Here is a 21,681-nt window from a genome sequence, read left to right on the forward strand (position 1 = left end):
CATGTATGACAAACAGAATAAAATAAGATTCAAGATGTATTTTTCATGCTGAATTGATAAATATACCATTGGAATAAAGTTTGGGTTAGAATGATATATTTTTAATAGGTATAATTTGAGAGAAAAGATCAGATCTGGTTATCTCTGGATCGACGGCTCAGGTGAGATGAAACCTGAATGAGGAGCTGATCAGGACCTCGGGTTTGATGCCAGCACACTCTGCGCTGTGATTGGCTGAGGCTGACTATAAGGCGGGCTCTGTGCCGCTCCTCAGCCCGCCCCCCTCTCCCTCTCCGTGCTGTGATTGGCTGAGGCTCCGCAGGAGGCGGGCTCTGACCCTCCTCTCAGCCCGCCCCCTGCTGTCCGTCCGGGGGTTTGGAGGCGAGGCGAGGCGAGGGGGCCGCTGTCTGTGTGCCGTCGTTTCGGTGGAAGAGCGGTCAAACATGACGAGCAACATCAGGTACAAAAGCCGGATCCCGGTGAAAACAGGTGAGCTCCTGCCACCATCAGTGATTCTTTCTCCCTTCCGGAGGATCAGTACACTGACCGCTGCATGTTTGTGTCTCCTGGGCGTCGCTCCGCATCCCTGCACCTGCGCCCCCCTCTCATCCATCCCGTGATGGCCAATAGAGGACAGCACGGAGGTAGGAACCGTCATTTAATGCCTTTTATTCTCTCAATAGATGCCCTTAACATGTTGAAAATAATTTATGACTCCATAGCTTCGTATATTTTGCAACCTCGGTTATCGCAGCAGCAGGAGGAGCAGCAGCTTCACCTTTCACATTATTTTACATTTCTTTTTTTTTCTTCCATTGGGCCATGCCATCACAAGACTGACAATCACGAGTGGGTGGGGTGGCGAGGGCTTCATTTTTAGTAAGTGGAGCATGTCGGGCCCGCAAGAGGCGAACGGCCCAACATGGTACCCAGAGCAGCAGCATCCTCCTCTCTCCTCCTCTCTCCTCCTCTCCTCCTCTCCATCCCCTGCTCCGTGACTCTGCGCAGCCTGCACGTTTATTAGCGATTATCCGAGCACACCGAGTCACTGACCCAGTTGTCAGCGTTGCATCAGCTCATCTCCTGGTCTTAGCCCCTGCTCCTGCTGCTGGCTGCCTCCACTGAGCCCCCCATGACCATTGTTCTGCTGAGAAACACATCTGCCCCACGAGCCTGCAGAGGAGGTCTGGTCTCTGATGACCTGGGGCTTTCCTCCTCCCCCATCTTCCTCTGAGCATCGTGTCACATGACAGCACAGTATATGTGTGTGTGTGTGTGCGCGTGCATGTGTGTTGGCCTTGATGATTCAGTTAGCCTCAAACACCATCAGTCAGAGAGTCTGCTCATTTCATGGCCGACATGAGAAAGATAGATGATATCTGATGGAAAAGCTGAAATACATAACAGCAACATATCGACTTCAGCGTACAACTGGAATTAATGAACACTAGCTGTTCATCAGCAATACATCCAGGTCAATGTCAGAGCTCTCAGAAATGACACAGCACAACAAAAATAGTGTCCTGCTCACTGAATATTCATGAATGGGACTATTATAGACTGTTCACTTTGACAACCTGATAGTCTCAGAGATGGGGGTGTGTCACGGTGGTTGAATGAAAGCATCACAGTGGTGTACTTTCAATTTCAGGTCAGGGCTTTTCAGTTTGCATTCTCCTGTTCTTGTGTTGTTCTCTGGGTAATCTGGCTGTAATTGACAACAGTAAATTGTGTAAATTGTGTCTCTTCGTGATGGAGCTGGTGGCTTGTGCACACCGGAAACAGCTGAAGTCGTCTTAAGATGACTTACGGTACTATTCTACGTTTTACGTTCAGGATTTTTTTAATTGTCAAGATGCATCTTAAATTCTTCTGCTTAATCAGCTTTCATTTGTAATTGAAATTTGATAAGAAAAAGTTTATTTCACACTCAAATCACCTTTTCAAGATAAGTTGAGTTTAAAGGTTCTGCATTTAAAAATGTGCATTAAGCTCGCTCTCATTACGGACCTGACTTAAAATTTAGAGTTATTTCACCAATAACTTACAGTATGACATCAGGTTCAAATTTCATAACTCTTTATTGAGAGGGAATTTAAATGATTGCGACTATTTATTACAGCTTATCAGCTGTATGACTTCCATCCATTCATCTTGTCTACCACTTTATCAGACTGCAGGCCACAACATGCTGGAGTGGATCCCAGCTGAATCAGGCAGGATGTGATCCATCACAGGGAAAATATAGAGACAGACAACAACACTCACAAATCGGACAAGTTAAAGTCGCAAATGTGTGTATTTGGACTTTAGGACAAAATTAAAAAGCATCAAGAAAAGCAGGTAAACTAATGCAGAACAGGTTACACACATGATCACTTTCTCCCAGAATGCAGCGGTACAGTCAGTTCAGTGTTTCCACGTTAACAGCATGAGCAGCGGTGACACTAATTATCAGCAAAATCAAGGTTAATGTGATTTCTTCAATGCGGCGTGCACTTCAGCGACGGATAGCGATCAAAGCCGCTGAATGTGGAGTCATTCATCCACTTCTGAACCTGCGGTGATTCACTCCTGCTCAGAATACTACACACTTCTTACACCTTGTGAGTTTTCGCTGTTGGCTGTCACTCACTTTTTCCTCCCACATGCTCGGCTCCATCTGACCCCATTTGAGAAAAATATATCTCATATTTGGAATAACCAGGCAGCGGAGGAGGAGGAGGAGGAGGATTAGAAAGAGGAAGAGATGGGAATCGTAGTAATAACAATCAGCCTCAGTGGTGACTTCATGCTGAGCTCATTGCTGCTGAAAGATTCATAAATGATAATCAATCCCGTGTCAATGTTTTCGCAGCAGGCCCCTCCCCTCTCCTCCTCATCTCCACGCTCCCATCACCTCCTCAGCCGTGGCGCTGCGTTGCCAGGAAACAGTCTTTTTATTTTTAATCTGCTTTCATCACTTCGACAGTATGAGGGAGTGGACGACGCCATCTGACCTACCCACAATCCCATGTGGTGATTATTCTGAGTGTGGGTGGATGTTCGCTGTGTATTTTATTGAAAATTTCACACTTCAACCCAAAACAGAAAATTGCCTCACAGTTTGAACGGCAGTCAGCTGGGATGACACTCCGTCAGAGCGTTCCACTGTTGATACAGTCATCTGAAAAAGAAAAACAGCTTTCAAAATAACAATATAAATAAGTGTCACTGGGTCTTTTTCTGACCTCATTTCAAAGTTTTCACTGAATGCCACAAATCCTAGTTAATACTATGAAACGACAGTAAAGCATCATTGATATTTCAGAGTAATTGCAGCCTAAAATTTTTCACAATCATTCTTAGCTTTAGAAATAAGCCCATGTGGAACTGACAAATTACAAACACAGTATTGACGTCACTATTAATGAAAAGTGTCTTTGAGTAAATAAGTGCAATTTACCTCATACTTTTGAAATCATAAATTGTGAATTCCCATAATGTGAAGTTTCAAAGTTTTAGATTTGCATTTTTCAGCCAATCAGTTCATTTTTTTGATGTAAAACTATAATTTATTATCAATGCTTCTTTCTTAAAGTTTCATTTTATCGCAGCTGCTAACAAAAAAATGTCAAAAGTCGCTGTTATGCATAGGATTTTATAGTCAGAATAAAAATGCATACATGCATACATACAGATCCTTTTAAAAGTCTTAAAGCCGTCTTGTGTTCATTTGAGAGATTTTGGACTTTTTTATGCTTTTATTAAATCATGACAAAGAAATGGATGCACAAGACAAAAAAGCTCCAGAAAATTAAATTAAGAAGTGGTCTGCTCTATGTTTCAGAAGTCAGATTCACTAAGATCTATAGACGGTGACAGGATGTAGCCGTGGATGTTGGTACCACTGAGAGGTCTTTCTTTATGTCCATATTTTCCCGTCCTGCTGTCGTCTCTGTCCAGGACATCAGATCCCCAGCCGCCGCGTTTTTGCTTGCTGTTTCCCGGAGTCAGATGAATCTGCATCAGTGCACGTGTGCTGCTTCGCTTCGGCTCTCCACCTCCCGGTCCCTCCATCAATCTCTCCCTCTGTCTCCAAACACACCCTCAGTGCCACAGATGGACCCTCGCCGGCTCCTGGTCCGCAGCAGCTGTGGAGCAGGAGCCGGCGTTTTCCCGAGGGCTTGGGCGCGACATCCAAACAGAGGAGTTTTAACCCCCTGCTGCTTTTGCTCTTCAGCAGAAAAAAAGTTGGAGAAAGGAGCTGATCTTTACCAAAACAGAAAAAAAACGAAATGGTTTATAGTTGAAAGCAGTTTAGATTAGTCTAAGAACGAAAATGGGAGAATTGTTCAAGTCAGAGTAATTTACTTTACACAGCATATCTTCCACGTGAGGCGTAAAAACAACAATCCCTGTTTTAATGGGATTATGTGCCATAATGAGTGTTGGCAGACCACCAGCTCAAAATTCTTCTGAGCTAAAAAAAAACAACAACATGGGAAATCAGTATGTTGGCACATTTAGTGGGAATTTAACAATCTGGCTTTAATGACTTAATTAGCACGGTCCTGGTAGGTTTTAGCCAGAGGAAGCCTGTTCCTCCTGATCTAATGCCGAGCTAAACTAACTGTGGGGCTATTATTATTATAATGATTAGATATTGATCTAAAATGAAAAATTTGATGAAATATTATTTATGTATTGCTTTTTTATTGTAAATTCATTTCAGGATCTGTAGGGAAATGTGTGTAACTGAACCACTTCAAGGGCTAAATACTGAAAACTGACATGCCAGAAGGCTGCTGAGACAGGAACTACGTAAGAATTCACGCCTCCATTACATAACAGCATGATTCGCCTGGCTATCAGAGTTTTCGGGCCTTTTATTTTCACTCGGTAGTTGCCGTTGTTCAGATGGGTTTTCACTGGGTAAATAAACTTGCTTATCATGTGGACGACGCCGTCCCTGCCCCAGCAGACTGAAGCCCACTTTCAGAGAGTCAAGACGTTGAATGATGTTGAGACGTTGCCCTGCAGCATGTTCTTGTTCACATACTTTCTGTTTTTGTCATGCTGCAAACATTCGTGTCTTGCCTGTGATGTGGTGGAGTTCATGCCGTCGTCTTGCACCTGAAACAACTCACCTCCTCCTCCTCCTCCTCCTCCTCCTCCTCCTCCTCCCGCGCTCCGGGGCTGAGTGCTAATGCGACCTGGACAGGGTTTCAGAAAAGCTTTTGGAAAGTCGCTGCAGGCTGAGCCAGACAGCTCAAGTCTTTGACTAAAACCTGCTTGGATATTTGGTTGACCTGGAAATGTTTGGGATTATGAATTCTTTGGGAACAGAGGCAGTTCAACCAGTAATCCAATGAAATATCAGAAGAGATTTATGATTATTTTTTTATATCCGTTTTCAGAGTGACAAACAAGAAAACCCTTTTAACGTACTGTAACGTCACATTCGGGTTATGAAAACGTTATGAAACCATGAAATTATTTGTTCGTTTTGTTGAGTTTTTTCACCTTTGAAACAACAAATGAATAATCAAACTCAGTGTATGGTTCATTCAATCTTTTGCTTTAGAAACATTGAGTGTATCATGTGATCAGCAGTGTCAGATTAAGTATATTTTAGAGATCCACTAAATGAATAAATCCATGTTGAATTTCAGGTTTTCTTATTTGTCGATCAGAGCAGATACAGCAACAAAAAAAAAGACCGATGATGACCAGAAGAAGGAATTTCTCAGTTAAAATTAGAGAAGTATCAGGAGTTCCTGTATTGTTTTACACAACTTCCAGCCTCCATTGCTTTCTCAACCTGACAGCATTAAGATCGGCTCCCACGAGCCCCGTTTGTCTCCGAGTGGGCAGACGCTAGCGCCGGACAGCTGAAGGCCAAGTGTCCTTCAGCGGCGCAACTTTATCGCTGCCCGAGCAATTACATGCTGTCAGATTTGCATGTTAAAGAGGCGAGCGCCCGCAGGCCTCTGCATCTCCACGGAGACAAAACATCGGCGGGTCCATCTCGACGTTGTTTTCTTCCTCCCCTCACCCCCTCCTTCCTAAACTTATCTCTGAGTCTCTGTGCCACCGTCAAGCAGCCAGTCAGGGGAAGCATTGAAGGTTAATGGTGTGAAAGTGTGGAAGGGACGGTGCGGAGATGCAGAGAGGTTATTGGTAAAGGTCACCGCTCCGAGCCGGGAGCACAAACTCAGTTTGAAGCGTGGTTATCGCCGGGACTGATCATTACTGACTTGCAAGATTATGGTGAGTTTCCTGGTTGAAGTTGAGCAGATTTCTATTTTTATGGATTTCTCTGGATGGCTGCGATGCTTTCTAAAGTGGTTTCTCCATCAAGCTCCCTCTGACTTTTTTCATCAACTTGTGGATGAATTTGATTTGATATATGCTACAAACACATAAAGGCTTTGTTGGTTTATTTGTTTTATCCAGTTCTTGTGTCTCTATTAACACCTTGTTTCAAATTTGAATTAAATCGTCTGTCAGTGAAAAAAAAGAGTGAAATGCAATAGCCTAAGTGAAATTTCTTCCAGATTTGGGGACTAATGATTAAACCTTATTCCTTTGTCAGTAGTTTCCAAGAAAGTGTGAGGATTACATTGCTGCAATCATGTGATGTTATTCTGTCTCACAACAAAATTGCTCTGAAAACAATGTTTTAAACTTCTGCATGCATGTTTTGAACAAATTGAGAAAAACCCTGTAATTTATTATTGTATATATTCAAGTAGTAAAAGTTGGAAATGACTATTTAAAAGAAATAATCTCATATAAAATTTCTCATACAGTCAAACACACTGCACTGACCTGTGCATGTTAATTATAAATAACGCTTCATAAATAATGAATACAGCTTTCAAAGGGCTTTTCAGTAGTAGGGGAGCTATTAACAGAGCATCTGCTGGCTTTCAGTTGTGTCTTTGCAAATTGCAGCCACCTGAATGCAGCTGCTGTTATCTTCCAAGAAAGCAGGAGAACCTACGGCGGCCTTGGAACTCATTTATTTTCCTCTAAAGCTGTGGTTCCGGCTGCAGGGAGCCATCGCCCTGCTTATTATGGACGCCTCATCCGAGAATTGAATGTGAAGTCATTTATTCAAACGTGTAGAATCGAGATGTACAGTATGAATGGAGAACTTTGAGAATTATTGTCATAGAGACACAATTAGTTTTTTAGGGATTTGAACACTGATCAGCTTTGGGGATCAATAGTCGAGTTTTTTTATGGCAAAGAAAATATTTCACAGACTTCTGTGTCTATGTTGCGGTGCCTGATATCCGTACATGGCTGCCTCTTCTTGAAAGAGCCCTGCAGCGGGGAATGATGGTTTGCTGTGCGATGTGTTTGTGTTTGTACCCTCTCAGTGGAACCGCCGCTGTTTTCCTTTCAGAGTCGCTTCCTTTAAAGACACAACTTTGTGCGAGTGAAAGGACGACGCTGAGCGCCGCCTGCTGATCGAGTGGCTGATCTCTGGATCTCTGCCTTTAAAAAGCATTCAGTGCAAGCGGCAAACATTCAAGTTGCTTTTAGACTCGGAAATGATGTTCTGACAGTGAAGGAGCCACGAGTTTGTCTCATTGAGAAGCGACGCTCTGTGGTGGAGTCAAAAGCAGAAGCTCAGGCAGCATGAATTTCCGTCTGTTGAGCTGTTAAAACCAGACCACAAAACACAAACGATTTATTTTTGCCATTTATAGAGGTCAAACACAGTTTTGAAGATGAAAAAGACAGAAAAGATACTCATTGTTTGTAAGTTAAAATGGCATCAAGTATATGAAAGGTCAAAGGTTAGGGTTAGTGTTATGTTTTTCCTCTGGGAAATTGATTGACAGCAATTAACAAACACATCATCCACTTCAAACACTGACACAAATCATGAAAGTTTGCATCTTTAGATTTTCTCAGTTTTCTGATCATATGTAAACTAGAAACTCTAGAAAAGAGGGAAAGCAGGCAGAAATGTTCTGCACTGTAACGACTGATCTGAAGACGATGTTCATCATCAGTCCCGAGTTAAGTGTGAAGGATTTAGAAAATCTCTAAGTACTTCTCTTGGAGCCCATTTCACATTTCTCTGAGCAGCTTAGAGGAGTGATTCTTGATGTGGGAACTAAAAGCAGCGTCCTTCAGTCCTGATGTGAGTCTGTCTGCATTTGGTTTGCTAAGATGTTTAGAGTCTCTGCTCTGTTTGAGCGTTTGAAGCAGGAGTTTGTGTGCATTCTGAGAGTTGCATTCAGAAATCTAATGTTCACGTCAGAGCAGGTGAAGCCTCCTGCGGCCTCCATCTACTACGACAAGGCACTCTTTGGTGACAATAGACGTGTGTGTGTGTGTGTGTGGGGGGGGGGGGGGGGGACAGCTGGTTACTGAGAAGGCCTGGCAGTGGGGGCGGAGCCGGAGGACTATTGTCAGACCATTAGAAGACATCTGCTCCTTTCTTCTATATTCACATTGAACCTCTAAGTGTTTTCCATGTTTTACACACACACACACACACACACACACACACACACACACACACACACACACACACACACACACACACAGAGATCATAAAGCTTTAGCTGGTCTGGAGTCCTCTGTCTCCCTCCTGTGGCGTGGAGTGCAGCCCTCACATCCCGTACGTGGCATCGCCCCGAGGCGTGCCCGCCTCCGAGAGAAAGAAAAGGAAAAAAAAAACAACGGTCCAGTTGCTTTATTTCAAAGAGCGATCGAGCTGTGCTGCCCACACCATGTTAGAGCCTGACACACCCATCTGATGTACACACACACACACACACACACACACACACACACACACACACACACACACACACACACACACACACACACATACACACTGCTGTCACATCTGGAATCATTCAAGTCTAACCTCTGCCATGAAGTCCACCTCCTACACCTCCACGCACAAACACACACCCTGGTGCCCGAACCAGACGACTGTTGGGCTGATTTACTTTACATCCTCTTCATTTCTGTCTGCAGCAGCAGTTTGTAACCACACAATTCCTCCTGCCCACTCCTGCGGTGCGCACACTTGCGGAATGTCTTTCGGCTGAACATTACATCATGGCTATAATCAGAGAAATGCAACAGAAATGGCTGAATAACGTCAAATAGTGTCACGTTTGAATGACAAACTATTTTAAAGAAGTTCAATCAAAAACTTTGAACGTTAAAAACTACGCACGTGAAATCCACTGTCATGTTGAAACTGCCTGACAGTGACAGTGATGATCAGAGACTGTGTTGTCCTTGTTTCCAGTCCAAGAGAGCGGATGAAAAGGAAAGAGTTGGACTGGAGCTTTTTCACATGATTTAAATCTGACCTAAAGAAGTCAAATGAACAAATATTTGACTGAAATGCAACTATTCCCAATATACACCGCATCTCTTTCTCTGTTAATCATCATTTGACTCCTCTGATTTCTTGCTAGATTGGGGATGGATGATCTCTCTTCCATTAAAATGATCTACATTTTGTTCAGCCAACTAAAGCAAAACACTTATAATTATTCACTTTGTCATGATATATTTTTGCTCTTCATTGGTGTTTATTGCTGCCTCAGGTTCAGAATAAGCATCGACCTGCTGGCTCAGTGTGAAGGCAGGGGTCAGCTCATACGTGCACGATGTTCTCTGCAGACACTGATTGACATGTTTTTGACTTGATGGTCGGACGGTGTCTCTGCACAGGCCTGTGCCTGCAGCCCTCCTGTCCCTGTCTTTTGTTTACATTGCAGCTTTTGTCACTGTCAAGTTCAAACAGGTCCTCATAAGTCTGAGCGAGCTTCACTTTCTCTCCGTCAGCTCTGTGTATGTCGGGTTTTTTGTAAAAGTAAGCTGGCGGTTACTTCTCTGAGCGTGGAGATTTACTTTTCGGCAGTGGGAGCTGGGGGAGGGAATACCAGCTGAATGAATGAGTTTCTTTTAGACCTTTGCTTCTTCCATCCCTCCCTTGTTTCCTCCCTCAAATTGCCACCTCTTTCTTGCTCCTTCCCTCCATTCCCCTCCCTCTCCCAGTGAGAATTCCTCCATACCTGTCTGAACAGGGACAGCTGGAGCACTGTAGGCACAGGAAAGGAAGAGATAACGCAAAGAGAACGGAAAAAACAACAAGCCGAAGGAGAGCACAGGCTGGAGAGACGTGTGCCGGAGACATTTTTTTATCAAGAGTCTTCAGATTTGCTTTTTCTTTTCTTCCACTGCTGGGCTGTTTTTGAACTTTCTGGGACCCGTGGCTATTTCGGTCCGTCAGCATCATTGCGGTTTAGGATGGATGCCATCATGCTGCAGGAAAAACTGGTGGAACGGCTGCTGTGCCCGAGAGTGAGAACGGCCAGACAGAAGGTAACGATGGCAGGAAAAGCTCGAATCGGCACAAGTGAACAGATATTGCTGACTTTAGCAGACAGAATGACCGTAATGTCAGAGAGTTTAGGATTAGTTTGAAAATACGTCCAGAGGAGGTCCTGGCTCCTCTCCGAGACTCTCTGCCAGCATCTTTTTGCCGTTTCTCTCCATTTCTCTTCTTGTCACACAGTGTCAGATTACTGCTGAGATCACACTTCAGTTCAACTCAGGCGCTTCTGCAGAGTGCAGACTTCACTCTTTTTTTGTGTATGTATGTGTGTGTGTTTTCATAAATGAAAAGCTCCCTCCCTAAGGGGCAATCGGAAATGCCTGTGACAAGTTATGACAGCGTATCGGGACGCTGACTGTGTGCTTGGCTGCTGTGTTTACAGAGTTTCACATAGAGCTTTTCAGCTCTGTTGAATGTAACTTCTGTCCGTGTGTGGAAGCTCTCCGCCGGCCTCGAGTGTGTATTTATATCTACACATGTCCGTGTGTAGCGGTGGAGGGTGAGGGTGATGTCCTGCCAGATGCAGATGGAGCGGCGCTGCAGTCCTAACTGGTGTCCTCTGTGCGAGATTCGGTGGAAAGTCTGAGGCGTCGGTTATTCTCAGCTGCTCGGAGAGGAATGCCGCGCACGTGTTTTTCCACGCAGATGTAGATTTTCTGTGTTATAGATCGCCGCCTGTCTGTTGTGGTTGTTTTATTACAGCAGACGCTGCCAGACCCCAAAATCCTCAGGGCTCTTTTACAGTTATTTGGTGTTTGCTGCTATTTTTGGCGAAGCCAGTTTTTGGGTGTACAAAGCTGAAACAATTAGTCAGCTGAGCAACGGAAAAACTTCTGTTATTACAGCAAACAGATTTTTGTAAAGTAGCTTCAAGTCATACATAAAACAGCTTGAAAATAAGTTTAATAGATGACTTATTTGGGCTTCAATTTAAAGTGTGTGTGTGTGTTTGATTTCTGGATCATCATGTCTGTCCAGTCAGTTCAGCCTTGTTTGTTATTATTGAGGTTTCAATTCAGCAGGTAAAATTTCTCCAGGAAGGAAATAAATCTGATATGATGGAGGAAACGTGCCGCATATTACATCAATCACACAATAGAGCACTACAGCTCCTTTCCATAATCCAGAACATGTGTTTTAGATGATCCTAAATTAGCTCTAAATCACACATGAATGGGGGGGTCTGTCCCCCTGCTTTCTGCTCTGCACCCTGCTTCAGTTGGCATCGGCTTGAGCACATTTTAATGGCAGAGTGTCAAGTTCAAATACCCCGCCGTAACTCCCAGCTTCCAGTTTAACAACTAACTCTTTCATGATATGAGATTCTGTAATTTTTCAGCCAACTTTAGTCAATGAGACCTTTCTGTTACATCTAGTGAAAAAGGTTTGGAGTGTGATCTTTTTCAGCTATATCTGTTTGTCAGATCAGAGAATTGTTTTTTTCCCATACGACCAAGCTGTCTAAAACTATTTACAAATCCCAAGCACTCCCACACACTGTGTTGAACATTAAATTTGTGTTGATTACCATTACTGAATCACTGCATTTTTGTTAAGGCGGTGTACAAAATATTCAGCTTGACTTGTTTATTATCAAATTTGATCATCCATTGTGCCTTGCAGGTGGACATTAATGGGACTTTTCACAAACTTGGATTGAGCACTGAGCCTTATCCCTGTCTGTTTTTCTTTTCTTTCAGGAGAAACAGTATGTGGGATTTGCTACGCTGCCGAACCAGGTCCACCGGAAGTCTGTGAAGAAAGGCTTCGACTTCACACTGATGGTGGCAGGTCGGTCTCTGACTGAGGACAGACACTTGATCTTAACTCATTTATTCTTAGCTTGCAGTTCCCGCAGCAGTAAAATAAATCTTCCTTTCACCAGTTTTACCTCGCCTGTTTAGGGGAGGTGTTCATGAGCTTCACACTCACTGGGGATCAATACATTTGTTTTTAAGTTTATTGAGACAACTTTAATCACAAGACTATAGTGATTATAGAACAGGTTTTTATTTAGTAAGTACAAAATGCACAACCTGAAACTGGCAGGTTGCTTTGGCTTTTGAAATGTATCATGGTCTTTCATTTTTTTTGTCAGCATCATCATATTGCATTCATTACATAAATTCTTAATAAAACATTAAGTCTGACATTAGGTTTGACTTTGATTTACTGTCATTTTCATCTGCCACAAACGCCAAAACATGTTTCTCTACAGCAGTTGCGCTATAAACTTTACCAAATCATGTTCCCTGAAGGCAGCACTGCAGCGCTGCATTCGTTTAGATCAAGCATTTCTTTGTGTATTTATTTCCACTGTTTTCGTGATGGAGAAATTGATGCATATTCACAATACTTGGTGGAATTATACAAAACAGTAGATTTTTTTTAGGGGTTTTTAACTTGTTCCAAACAGGATGTTGGACAAAGATAAAAACACAGTGACAGATCAGCATAAGGTCAGTTTCCAAAGAATAAAATGAAGAGAACTGCCAGATTTTAAAGAAGACTTCTTCTTCAGCAGACATAATGTACCTGATTATCTCCAGATATAATACAACCCCAGACGCCCTAAGCCACATTTTGAATTTAGGGGCCCTTAAAGATTTCCAAGATTGTGAGATTAGTTTTCTGGCTGATAACATTGACGAGGAAAAGCTCTTAGCCTCATACCGATTTATAACACCACCTCGATTGACCACCAGGATCCTACCTACTGAGGTAATTTACTGGCTCAAGTATTTCTAACAGAATGACTCCTAGGTTTATTTGTTTGTTTGTTTTTTTGTTTGTTTGTTTTTTCATGTCAGTAACCTGCAATGAATATTTCCGTGTCTCCAGGAGAGTCTGGAATGGGAAAATCCACTTTGGTCAACAGCCTCTTCCTCACAGATCTCTACAAAGACAGAAAATTACTGAATGCTGAAGGTGAGTCATTATTGTCTATAAAAACATTATCGGAATATTGAATGCACAGCTATTGATTACTGAATTATGACTCTTGAATGCAAAAATTGTCTTATTAGATGGGCCAGATTTGTATAATTATTTCATTATTTTAAGTTTAGATGAGTTTACTTGAAAGAGGATGAGCAATACAGGTGATGGATGGAACTAATTTCTTTCTTTGGACGTTTTACAGAGCGCATCAACCAAACTGTGGAGATCATCAAACACACTGTAGACATCGAGGAGAAAGGAGTGAAGCTCAAACTCACCATTGTCGACACGCCGGGGTTTGGAGACGCCGTCAACAACAACGAGTGGTGAGCTGGAAGTGTCTCCTATTTATTCTCTTTGCTCAAACTCACAGCGAACCGAACATTAATGCCCGCGTGTGTGTGTGTGTGTGTGTGTGTGTGTGTGTCAGCTGGAAGCCGATCACAGACTACATAGACCAGCAGTTTGAGCAGTACTTCAGAGATGAGAGCGGTCTGAACAGAAAGAACATCCAGGACAACAGAGTCCACTGCTGCCTCTACTTCATCCCTCCATTTGGCCATGGGTAATAACCCCCCCACACACACACACATGCACATGCACATGCACATGCACATGCACATGCACATGCACATGCATATAAACTGTACATTGTAGCTTTAATTTGGGGTAACAGGAAGATCAAGCACAATTTTTCATGTATGTAAAAAGAAAATTCCCATTTCCTTCTATTGAGAATGGATCCCAGCGAAGCCGTTCCTCCAGAGCACTTACATACACACTGGGCTGTAGCTCCTGCTGCTGTTCTCCTGGTGGGTGGAGCTAGACGGGAAGGTTCAGTTGCACATTCTTTGCTGCGATTGTGCAACTTTCCCGCCACCTTTAGCAAGATCTTTGTTAAAGAATGCAGTCTGTATGAGTGAAATGATTCATTTATCACAAGCCTGCAGTTGCCACATATGGCTGATTTTCTCTTTAATTCTTGAGGGCATTTGACTCATTACAAGCACTCGGTATGTAAAAAAAGGGATGACATTTAAAGCAAGTGTCTCTGACATCCCTGACCTACCCTTTCTTCAAGTCTCCTCACCGCTCTGGATTTCTCTTCCCAGGCTTCGTCCGGTGGATGTGGAGTTCATGAAAGCTCTGCATGAAAAAGTCAACATAATCCCACTCATCGCTAAAGCTGACTGCCTCACGCCCAATGAGATAAAAAAGCTCAAAGACAGAGTGAGTTTAAAACCCGCAGCTCCCCAGAGACTTCAAGATTGTTTATTTATAGGCCGTCGACTGCAGACTAATCTATGTTTTGTGTGTGTGTGTGTGTGTGTGTGTGTGACTGCTTGCTTGTAGATACGAGAGGAAATTGACAAATTCGGGATCAAAGTGTACCAGTTCCCTGAGTGTGACTCCGATGAGGATGAAGAGTTTAAACAGCTGGACAAAGAGCTGAAGGTGAGTTTGGGCCTTCAGATACCAGCGAGGATCAGGAAGCCATGATGGTTTATTAAACAGCCCTCAACCTCTGAATGCTTCTGCGTCCAATGGGTTAAATGGAGAAGACACGTTGTGTCATTTATCTGTAAATATGTGGCAAATATTTTTCCTCAGAATGTTTAAAGGTCACAGCAGTTACATTGTTACAGAAATGTTTTCACTGAATCATTTCACCCTTTCAACGTTTGTCTTTAAAAGGAGGAAAAGTCCCTTCCAGCAAGATTTCGGTCTTCTTAGGTCAACCTTTTATTTTTTTTTCCAGAGGTTTGAACTCTTTGTCATTGTCCTCCTCAACCTCAAACATCAACACCATTCATCATTCTTGGATGACTGGGGACAAAAAGTCATTATACACCAGAAGAAGCTACAATGATAATAAGTGAATTTTGGCACTGCAGTCGGGGGCTTTCTTTTTCAAATCTGCTTTATTAACTTATATATTCAGTTAGATCGGTGTAAATCATCTGTTTCAATTTTTTGGGTTTTGGTTTGATTGAAAATGTAAAAATGTTTGGTATTGCAAAAAAAAAAGAAGGATCCACAGACCTCCCTGTGAGGCCGTTTTAGGGGCTTTTCCACAGTTTTCGGGAACCTCTTCTCAACAGCCTAATCTCAAGGGGTTGGCGGCAACTTATCTGCACAAAAATCAGCATCTGTTTTGTGTCTTTCAGGTTTTACAGGAACTTTTTTTTTTCTTCAAATAAGGCCTTGAGTGCTCAGTTTAAAAAGAAGTTCCCATTACGTACTTAAAAGTTTTATATGAAGACTTTAAACATGACCAAGCTCATGCGCCGCAAAGTGTTGCTCAAGCAGAAAGGATTACCGAATTATATCTTTTGAAGTTTATTGAAAAAAATACCCTCTTTGTACTGAATTTGATGCATAAATCTTGAAGACAGCTGTCCTTAAACTTGAGTACATAAAACTTCCTTTTGCTCCGTTCTCCTCTGTGAATATGCACGTGTGCTCACTCAGCTTTCTCTGAGCACACCGGGTTTGAACCTGCAGCCTGTTGTTGTGTCTCCGTGCGCAGGAGTGCACTCCGTTCGCTGTGATTGGCAGCAACACGGTGGTGGAGGCGCGAGGACAGAGAGTGAGAGGCAGACTCTACCCCTGGGGGATTGTCGAAGGTACTTTTAATCATCCTGTTGTTATCTCAAAGGTAGACTTGACACATGCAGTGCGATGAGGTTTTAATGGAATCCTCTGTTGCGTAGTTGAAAACCAGTCGCACTGTGATTTCGTCAAACTGAGGAACATGCTGATCCGCTCCCACATGCACGACCTCAAAGACGTAACCTGTGACGTCCACTATGAAAACTACAGAGCGCAGTGCATACAGGAGATGACCAGGTATCTGGGTGTGTGTGTGTGTGTGTGTGTGTGTGTGTGTGTGTGTGCGTATGAGAAAGTGTGGTGAAAATCGACATTGTGGGAATATATTTTATAAACATTAAAGATAGCTGGTGTTTGTAGATTTCAGTACAGCTGCACCTGGCTTGCCTCTTGTCCTCTTACACCCCCCCCCCCCCCCCCCCCCCCCCCCCCCCCTCCCCTCTCTGTGTCTCAGTAAACTGGCTCAAGATAACCGAATGGAGAGTCCCATCCCCATTCTGCCGCTGTCCACTCCTGACGTTGAAACAGAGAAGCTGATCAAAATGAAAGACGAGGAGGTAAAGAGCAGCTTCAATGTCTGTTGGATGAGTCAGAGGGCTGGTTTCATTTATTGCCATATATATGGACAATCTGTGTCATGCAATAGATGATCACACTTTGATATTGTCGAGCACAACATCATATCAATATGTCATGAAAGAACCTGAAATGTCCTAACACAGTGTGATATCAGGTAAGATATGAGCCAACACAGCCCTGCAGTATGATGCTAAATGATTCAATAATACACTGTTTGGAAAAAGAACGTATTATCATTGATATATTGTGTGCTTACTTGAAGCAACTACACAAAACCTTATGACATATTATGGGAATGATAACACATGAACATTACAATTGACACAATAAGACGCTACAAGGCACAATGTGATGAAACATGATACAACATGATGAGATGAAATAGTCCAAGACATAATACGACATGACACGACATGATATATAAGATGTTGGGTATGATACAACACAATACTGTACAATATGCTATGACATTACAGCATCTAATAAACATGATGTATGAACACGCTTGTCATTTTTTCTCCCCATCTGAAATATGTGAAGACATTATCGTTAACCTAGTTACTCAAATTTCTTTACAATAAAATTACAATAGAAAAAACACACCAGGTCATGGGTTGTGAATAGATTTAATAAATGATTCTAGTATGATTCAGGTGGGTTTTGGAGGTTTTGGAGGCTCTTAATAACAATATTTATTGGATATTCTCATCCATGCCAGAATGTTTATACACTATCCAGACTTTCCTCTGTGGACGGTTTACCTGAATCCTCCTCTCTGTCTGCAGCTGAAGAGGATGCAGGAGATGCTGAACAAAATGCAGCAGCAGATGCATGACAAAGACCAGTGAAGACTGTCAGATCAGAGCTGTGCTGCAGCGCCACCTGCTGTTTCTCCCCTGCAACGACAGCCAGACGAGCAAACTGAAATGTTACATTTCTCCTCCTCAGTTTGGTGCTTTGTATAGTTTGTCTGCCTGGAGGTTTTTTTTTTTTTTTTTTTTTTAATTTTCTGGAACTATTTGTTTTTTTGTTTTGATCCCCTTGCCGTGGTCTTAACATATATACTATAAATGCGTGAATTAATCTATTCTGTGTATCTAATTTATAATTGCATTGCTAAACTTACTGGATATAATTTCAGGGTATGTGCTGCGAGATGTTTTGTAAAGAAATGTAGGTTTTTTTGGTGATGATTAGATTTGAACATATTGTTTTTTAATATGCGATGGTGTGTTGGGCTGTGCGAGTGTGTGTATTTCCTTAAATCTCCTCTCATATCACCTTTTATCCGTCCAGAAAGCTTAAAGTCCATAAAACTCCGATCTGTCCTTCAAAACGTTCTACAGTGGCTTTCCTCTAATATTAATCCATATTTTGTTCTTGTTTATTTTTTTGCTCATAATGACCCTCATTGAACATATTTCAGGTATGGCCAGTCAGAAAAAAAAAAAAAGCCCTCTCTCTTTTTAATGTGCTGGCTGAGCTAAAAATGCACTTATCGCCAGTGGCTGACTGTGAATGGGGAGCCTGACGTGACGACAGGGTCGGGGCAGTGCAGGGTGCATGTGCAAGCATGCCACCGTTACTCATATCCGCTAAATGATGTGGGTTTATTTTTACTGCTTTATACCTGGGTGCCGTGTGCTTTTTATCGAATGCATCATGATGTGCAGTTTACTCCGTCGCCACCGCGAGATGGTTTGATCAGTGATGTGGAGCCAATATCGTGTCTGTGCTTCTGTTTTGAAACCTTCTCATTGGAAGTTGTGCAGGCTTGTTTGAGAGTGAGTGTGTGTGTGTGTGTGTGTGTGTGTGTGTGTGTGTGTGTGTTGGGGGGGTTGTTTGTGACTCTGCTGATGCTGATGAGCTGTACATATTTCGCCTGAAGGCCGTGAGCTCAGCCTGTGTCCCATTTACAGAGGTGTGACAAATAAACTCTTGTTTCTCGTGGCGGCCTCGGCGTCGTTTCTCTGGAGACGGCGGAGCCCGGCGAGCACCCCGACACGGCCTCCGTCACATTTGCCTGTCAGGGACCTTATCTGCGGAATCACGTTTATCTCCAGCAGCCACTCATCCTCTGAACCACATGCAGAGTCTTCCCCTGTATCTGCCAGTGGAGGAATACACACGCATAATGTAACACCAAAATTAGCTCAAGTGCTTTTTAGCTTTCACGTCCTGCTCAAGGATGCTGGCAGCCCAATTATTCAAATACATGTAGACAAGTTGTTTACATAATTGTTCAATATTTCTAATGACAAGATGCTTAACTCACTTGGTTTAACTTGATTTTATAGCATCTGAAAAGTGCAGAGAATGGTCTTGTTTCTTGTATATATTTTTGGACTTGAGTAACTCAGAAAAAAATAACTCAGGGAGAACATGCAAGCTCCATAGAGAAAGACAAGACTGGAACAAGCGATTTTCTCTCTGAAAGGTGACGGTGACGACCACTACGTCACTGTGCAGAGGAGAAGCTCACTTCAGTGAAATGGAGTGGGGAGGTGGGGAGTTTGCAGGTTTGAATCTGGGCCAGGCCTTTCTGTGTCCTTAGATGAATTTTATTTACCAGTTAGAACAATATTGAACAGTTTAAAATAACTGATTCCAAAAAGAAGCAAGAAAATGTTTTCAGACATAAACGTTACATTGTTATTTAATCAAAAGCATGAAAATATAAACTAAATTTTCTTGGAACACAGATAAGCTATATGCTGATGTGTTTTCACCACTCAAGCTGACGTGTTAATGTTTTCATAATTTGACAGCTGCTTTATCTGTGAGTGCCAGCTGTAGGAAGAACCATTCTTCCTCTAACAGTCATCTTCTGAGGACGCGCAGCAGCGACGGTAAATAACTCTCCTTTGACGATATTCAGACTCTTTTGTGCAGGAGTTTCAACTTTAATAAGATTAAAATGAACTCACTATTTAATGTAATTTCTGTCTTTTAAATGTGGAATATTTAAAAATACTAGTTGCAGCAACTGTGAAATTAGCTGCAACCTTTAAATGTACAAAAACATAGGTCCTGTTTTGTGAAGCTTGTTTTGAATTCTTCTTTTCTGATCTGTTTCGCTGAAAATCATAAAATATAAAGTATGTTATGACTGCCTCTGCCTTATCAAGTTCCTTCACACAGTCACTTCACAGTGGCACAGTGATGCCCTCTCTATAAAACAAATATAAAAGAAGGTATGATTGTTTGTCTTAAGGAAACCAAACTGATGAAGTCATTCGATGCACTTCTTGTCTCATTATCAGCATTAATGGGGCAAAATGACTACAAATAATCACATCGTCATAATGAAGCACCTGTATGTTTAATTATTTTTTTTTCAAATTCATAGTCTTACTCATACCTATGTAAAGTTTAACCCATGTAAACTAACATTTCACAAATGATCTGGACTGAAATCTTAATTTTTTCTTTCTTAGGATTTGATGAACTTTGTTAAATATCAGTGCATCAAATCATCAGAATGATGCTCATTGGCCGCCATTTGATAACTCGAAAGCTACAGTTGCACATTTCTGTAGATCTTAACATTTTTATACTGAAATATGTGTAAAGAATAATCAAATCAATCATTTAAATAAAGATGTAATACAATGTTGTTTCATTCTTCAGTGTGTAGATAGTTTGATTACAAACTTCTTCATATTTACTGGTGATCACTTCAGTTGTCATTTTGGATTTAAAAGGTTTATGTTTTGTAAATTGTGGATATTTGGATTATATTGTAAAATCAGTGTAAATAAGTTTTGATATTCATTTTTGGCAATACTGGTTTTCATTATCTTACATTATTATCACATCAAGCAACAAACAAACAGCTGGGATCGTCCTGATTAATCTTCTGGAATCGTCCTTTTCTCCCTCAGAGATCAGTGACATGAAGGGGCTTCTGTTCCTGAGTCTGCTCCTCTTCTTGGAAGGTCAAAGGTCATTAGCGTGCCCCCGCCTTTGTGCCTGTCATGGCAGTCAGGTGAACTGCAGCAGCAGGTCTCTCACGCCCTCCTTGCTGCCCCCCACCTTCCCCGCCGGGACCACCACGCTCCTCCTCCACAACAACATGCTGACCACCCTCCCCCGGGGGCTTCTGGATGACCTGACCTCCCTCCACTCCATCTCCCTCCATGGCAACCCCTGGGTGTGTGACTGCGGGATCCTCTACCTGCGGAGCTGGTTGCTACGTCAGCCCCCCGGCCTGAATTTCCACCAGGGTGTCACCTGCAGCTCTCCTCCCAGCCTCAGAGGGAGGCTGGCGGTGTACATCACAGAGGAGGAGGCTTTGAATTCCAGCCACCACTGGTACTGTGACCTGGCCTCTGGGTCGCTGGTGTTTCTGCTTGTGCTTGTGGTGCTGCAGGTGGCGCTCCTGGTGGCTCTTGTCATCTTTCTGAGGAAATTTGAGAAGCTAGCCAAAGAAGCAAAAAGAATCAGAGAGGAGAGCTTCACTGCCGAAGACAATCAAAGAGAAAATGAGTACACTTCTTATAAGGAAAGCAACGTCTTATCTGAGATGGAACTGTGACACGACAAGAGCTGTTTTTTTTCATAGTTGCACACCAAGAAACAAATGTCTTCTGATCTGATTTTTGATTTAGAAATAGTGAGAAAGACATTGAAATGCCTCTACTCTCTGTTACTGTTTTCCGGATCACAATGTTTGTAATTTTTTTTTTTTTTTTGTGATTAAATTTTTTTTTTTTTTTTTTTAACAATAACTATTAACAGTGCTTGTGAATTTTTGATGCCAATAAGTGCAAAACCAAATATCATTTGTGGAAAAATTGTTGCTGTCATCTTGATTTTTATTTTTTTTTTTAGTATCGTTCATCGTTTTGTATATGTGGCATGTTTGAACACTTCAAACCTGTGTAGCATAATGGAGCACTTTATTTCATACGTTTAAAAAAAATAAATATTTCTTTCTAAATATCTGATGCAGTTTTTTTTCTATGTACGGTCTTCACATATTTGTGAGAATTGAACGATGCTTCAGAGCCTGTTGTCACTCAAAAGTATGGAAATAAATTTGTGATGTATAACTTTGTCATATTTCAGAAGTATTTTTTGCATTTTCTTACCATGTTTTTTAAATTAAACAGGACGAGGTTTGGCGCACGGAGCCAATGTGTCCGCGGAACTTTTGTACCCTGGATGTTTTTACGCCG

At 42.2% G+C, this 21,681-nt stretch overlaps 2 protein-coding genes across 4 annotated transcripts; both read left to right on the top strand.

The window, feature by feature from the left end:
- The first annotated feature begins 362 nt into the window (after positions 1 to 362).
- On the top strand, positions 363 to 17,954 carry septin5a (septin 5a). Of its 3 annotated transcripts, XM_030103955.1 has the most exons (12): positions 363 to 489; positions 631 to 644; positions 12,070 to 12,160; positions 13,211 to 13,297; positions 13,512 to 13,635; positions 13,740 to 13,874; positions 14,422 to 14,539; positions 14,663 to 14,764; positions 15,840 to 15,936; positions 16,024 to 16,159; positions 16,377 to 16,479; positions 17,287 to 17,954. In XM_030103955.1, the coding sequence occupies exons 1-12, from the start codon at positions 444 to 446 to the stop codon at positions 17,347 to 17,349; spliced, it is 1,116 nt and encodes a 371-aa protein (XP_029959815.1). In that variant the 5' UTR covers positions 363 to 443; the 3' UTR covers positions 17,350 to 17,954. The 3 variants fall into 3 exon arrangements, with proteins under 3 accessions (XP_029959815.1, XP_029959816.1, XP_029959814.1); XM_030103956.1 differs by lacking the exons at positions 363 to 489; positions 631 to 644 and adding an exon at positions 6,217 to 6,252; XM_030103954.1 differs by lacking the exons at positions 363 to 489; positions 631 to 644 and adding an exon at positions 10,023 to 10,356.
- Positions 17,955 to 18,977: 1,023 nt separating this feature from the next.
- Positions 18,978 to 21,549, top strand: gp1bb (glycoprotein Ib platelet subunit beta). The gene is made up of 3 exons (XM_030103959.1): positions 18,978 to 19,005; positions 19,270 to 19,350; positions 20,386 to 21,549. Exons 1-3 carry the CDS (start codon positions 18,993 to 18,995, stop codon positions 21,036 to 21,038), a joined length of 747 nt encoding a protein of 248 aa, XP_029959819.1. The 5' UTR covers positions 18,978 to 18,992; the 3' UTR covers positions 21,039 to 21,549.
- Positions 21,550 to 21,681: the final 132 nt, after the last annotated feature.

Source organism: Salarias fasciatus, chromosome 12 (assembly GCF_902148845.1).
Source record: "Salarias fasciatus chromosome 12, fSalaFa1.1, whole genome shotgun sequence".
NCBI lineage: Eukaryota > Metazoa > Chordata > Actinopteri > Blenniiformes > Blenniidae > Salarias > Salarias fasciatus.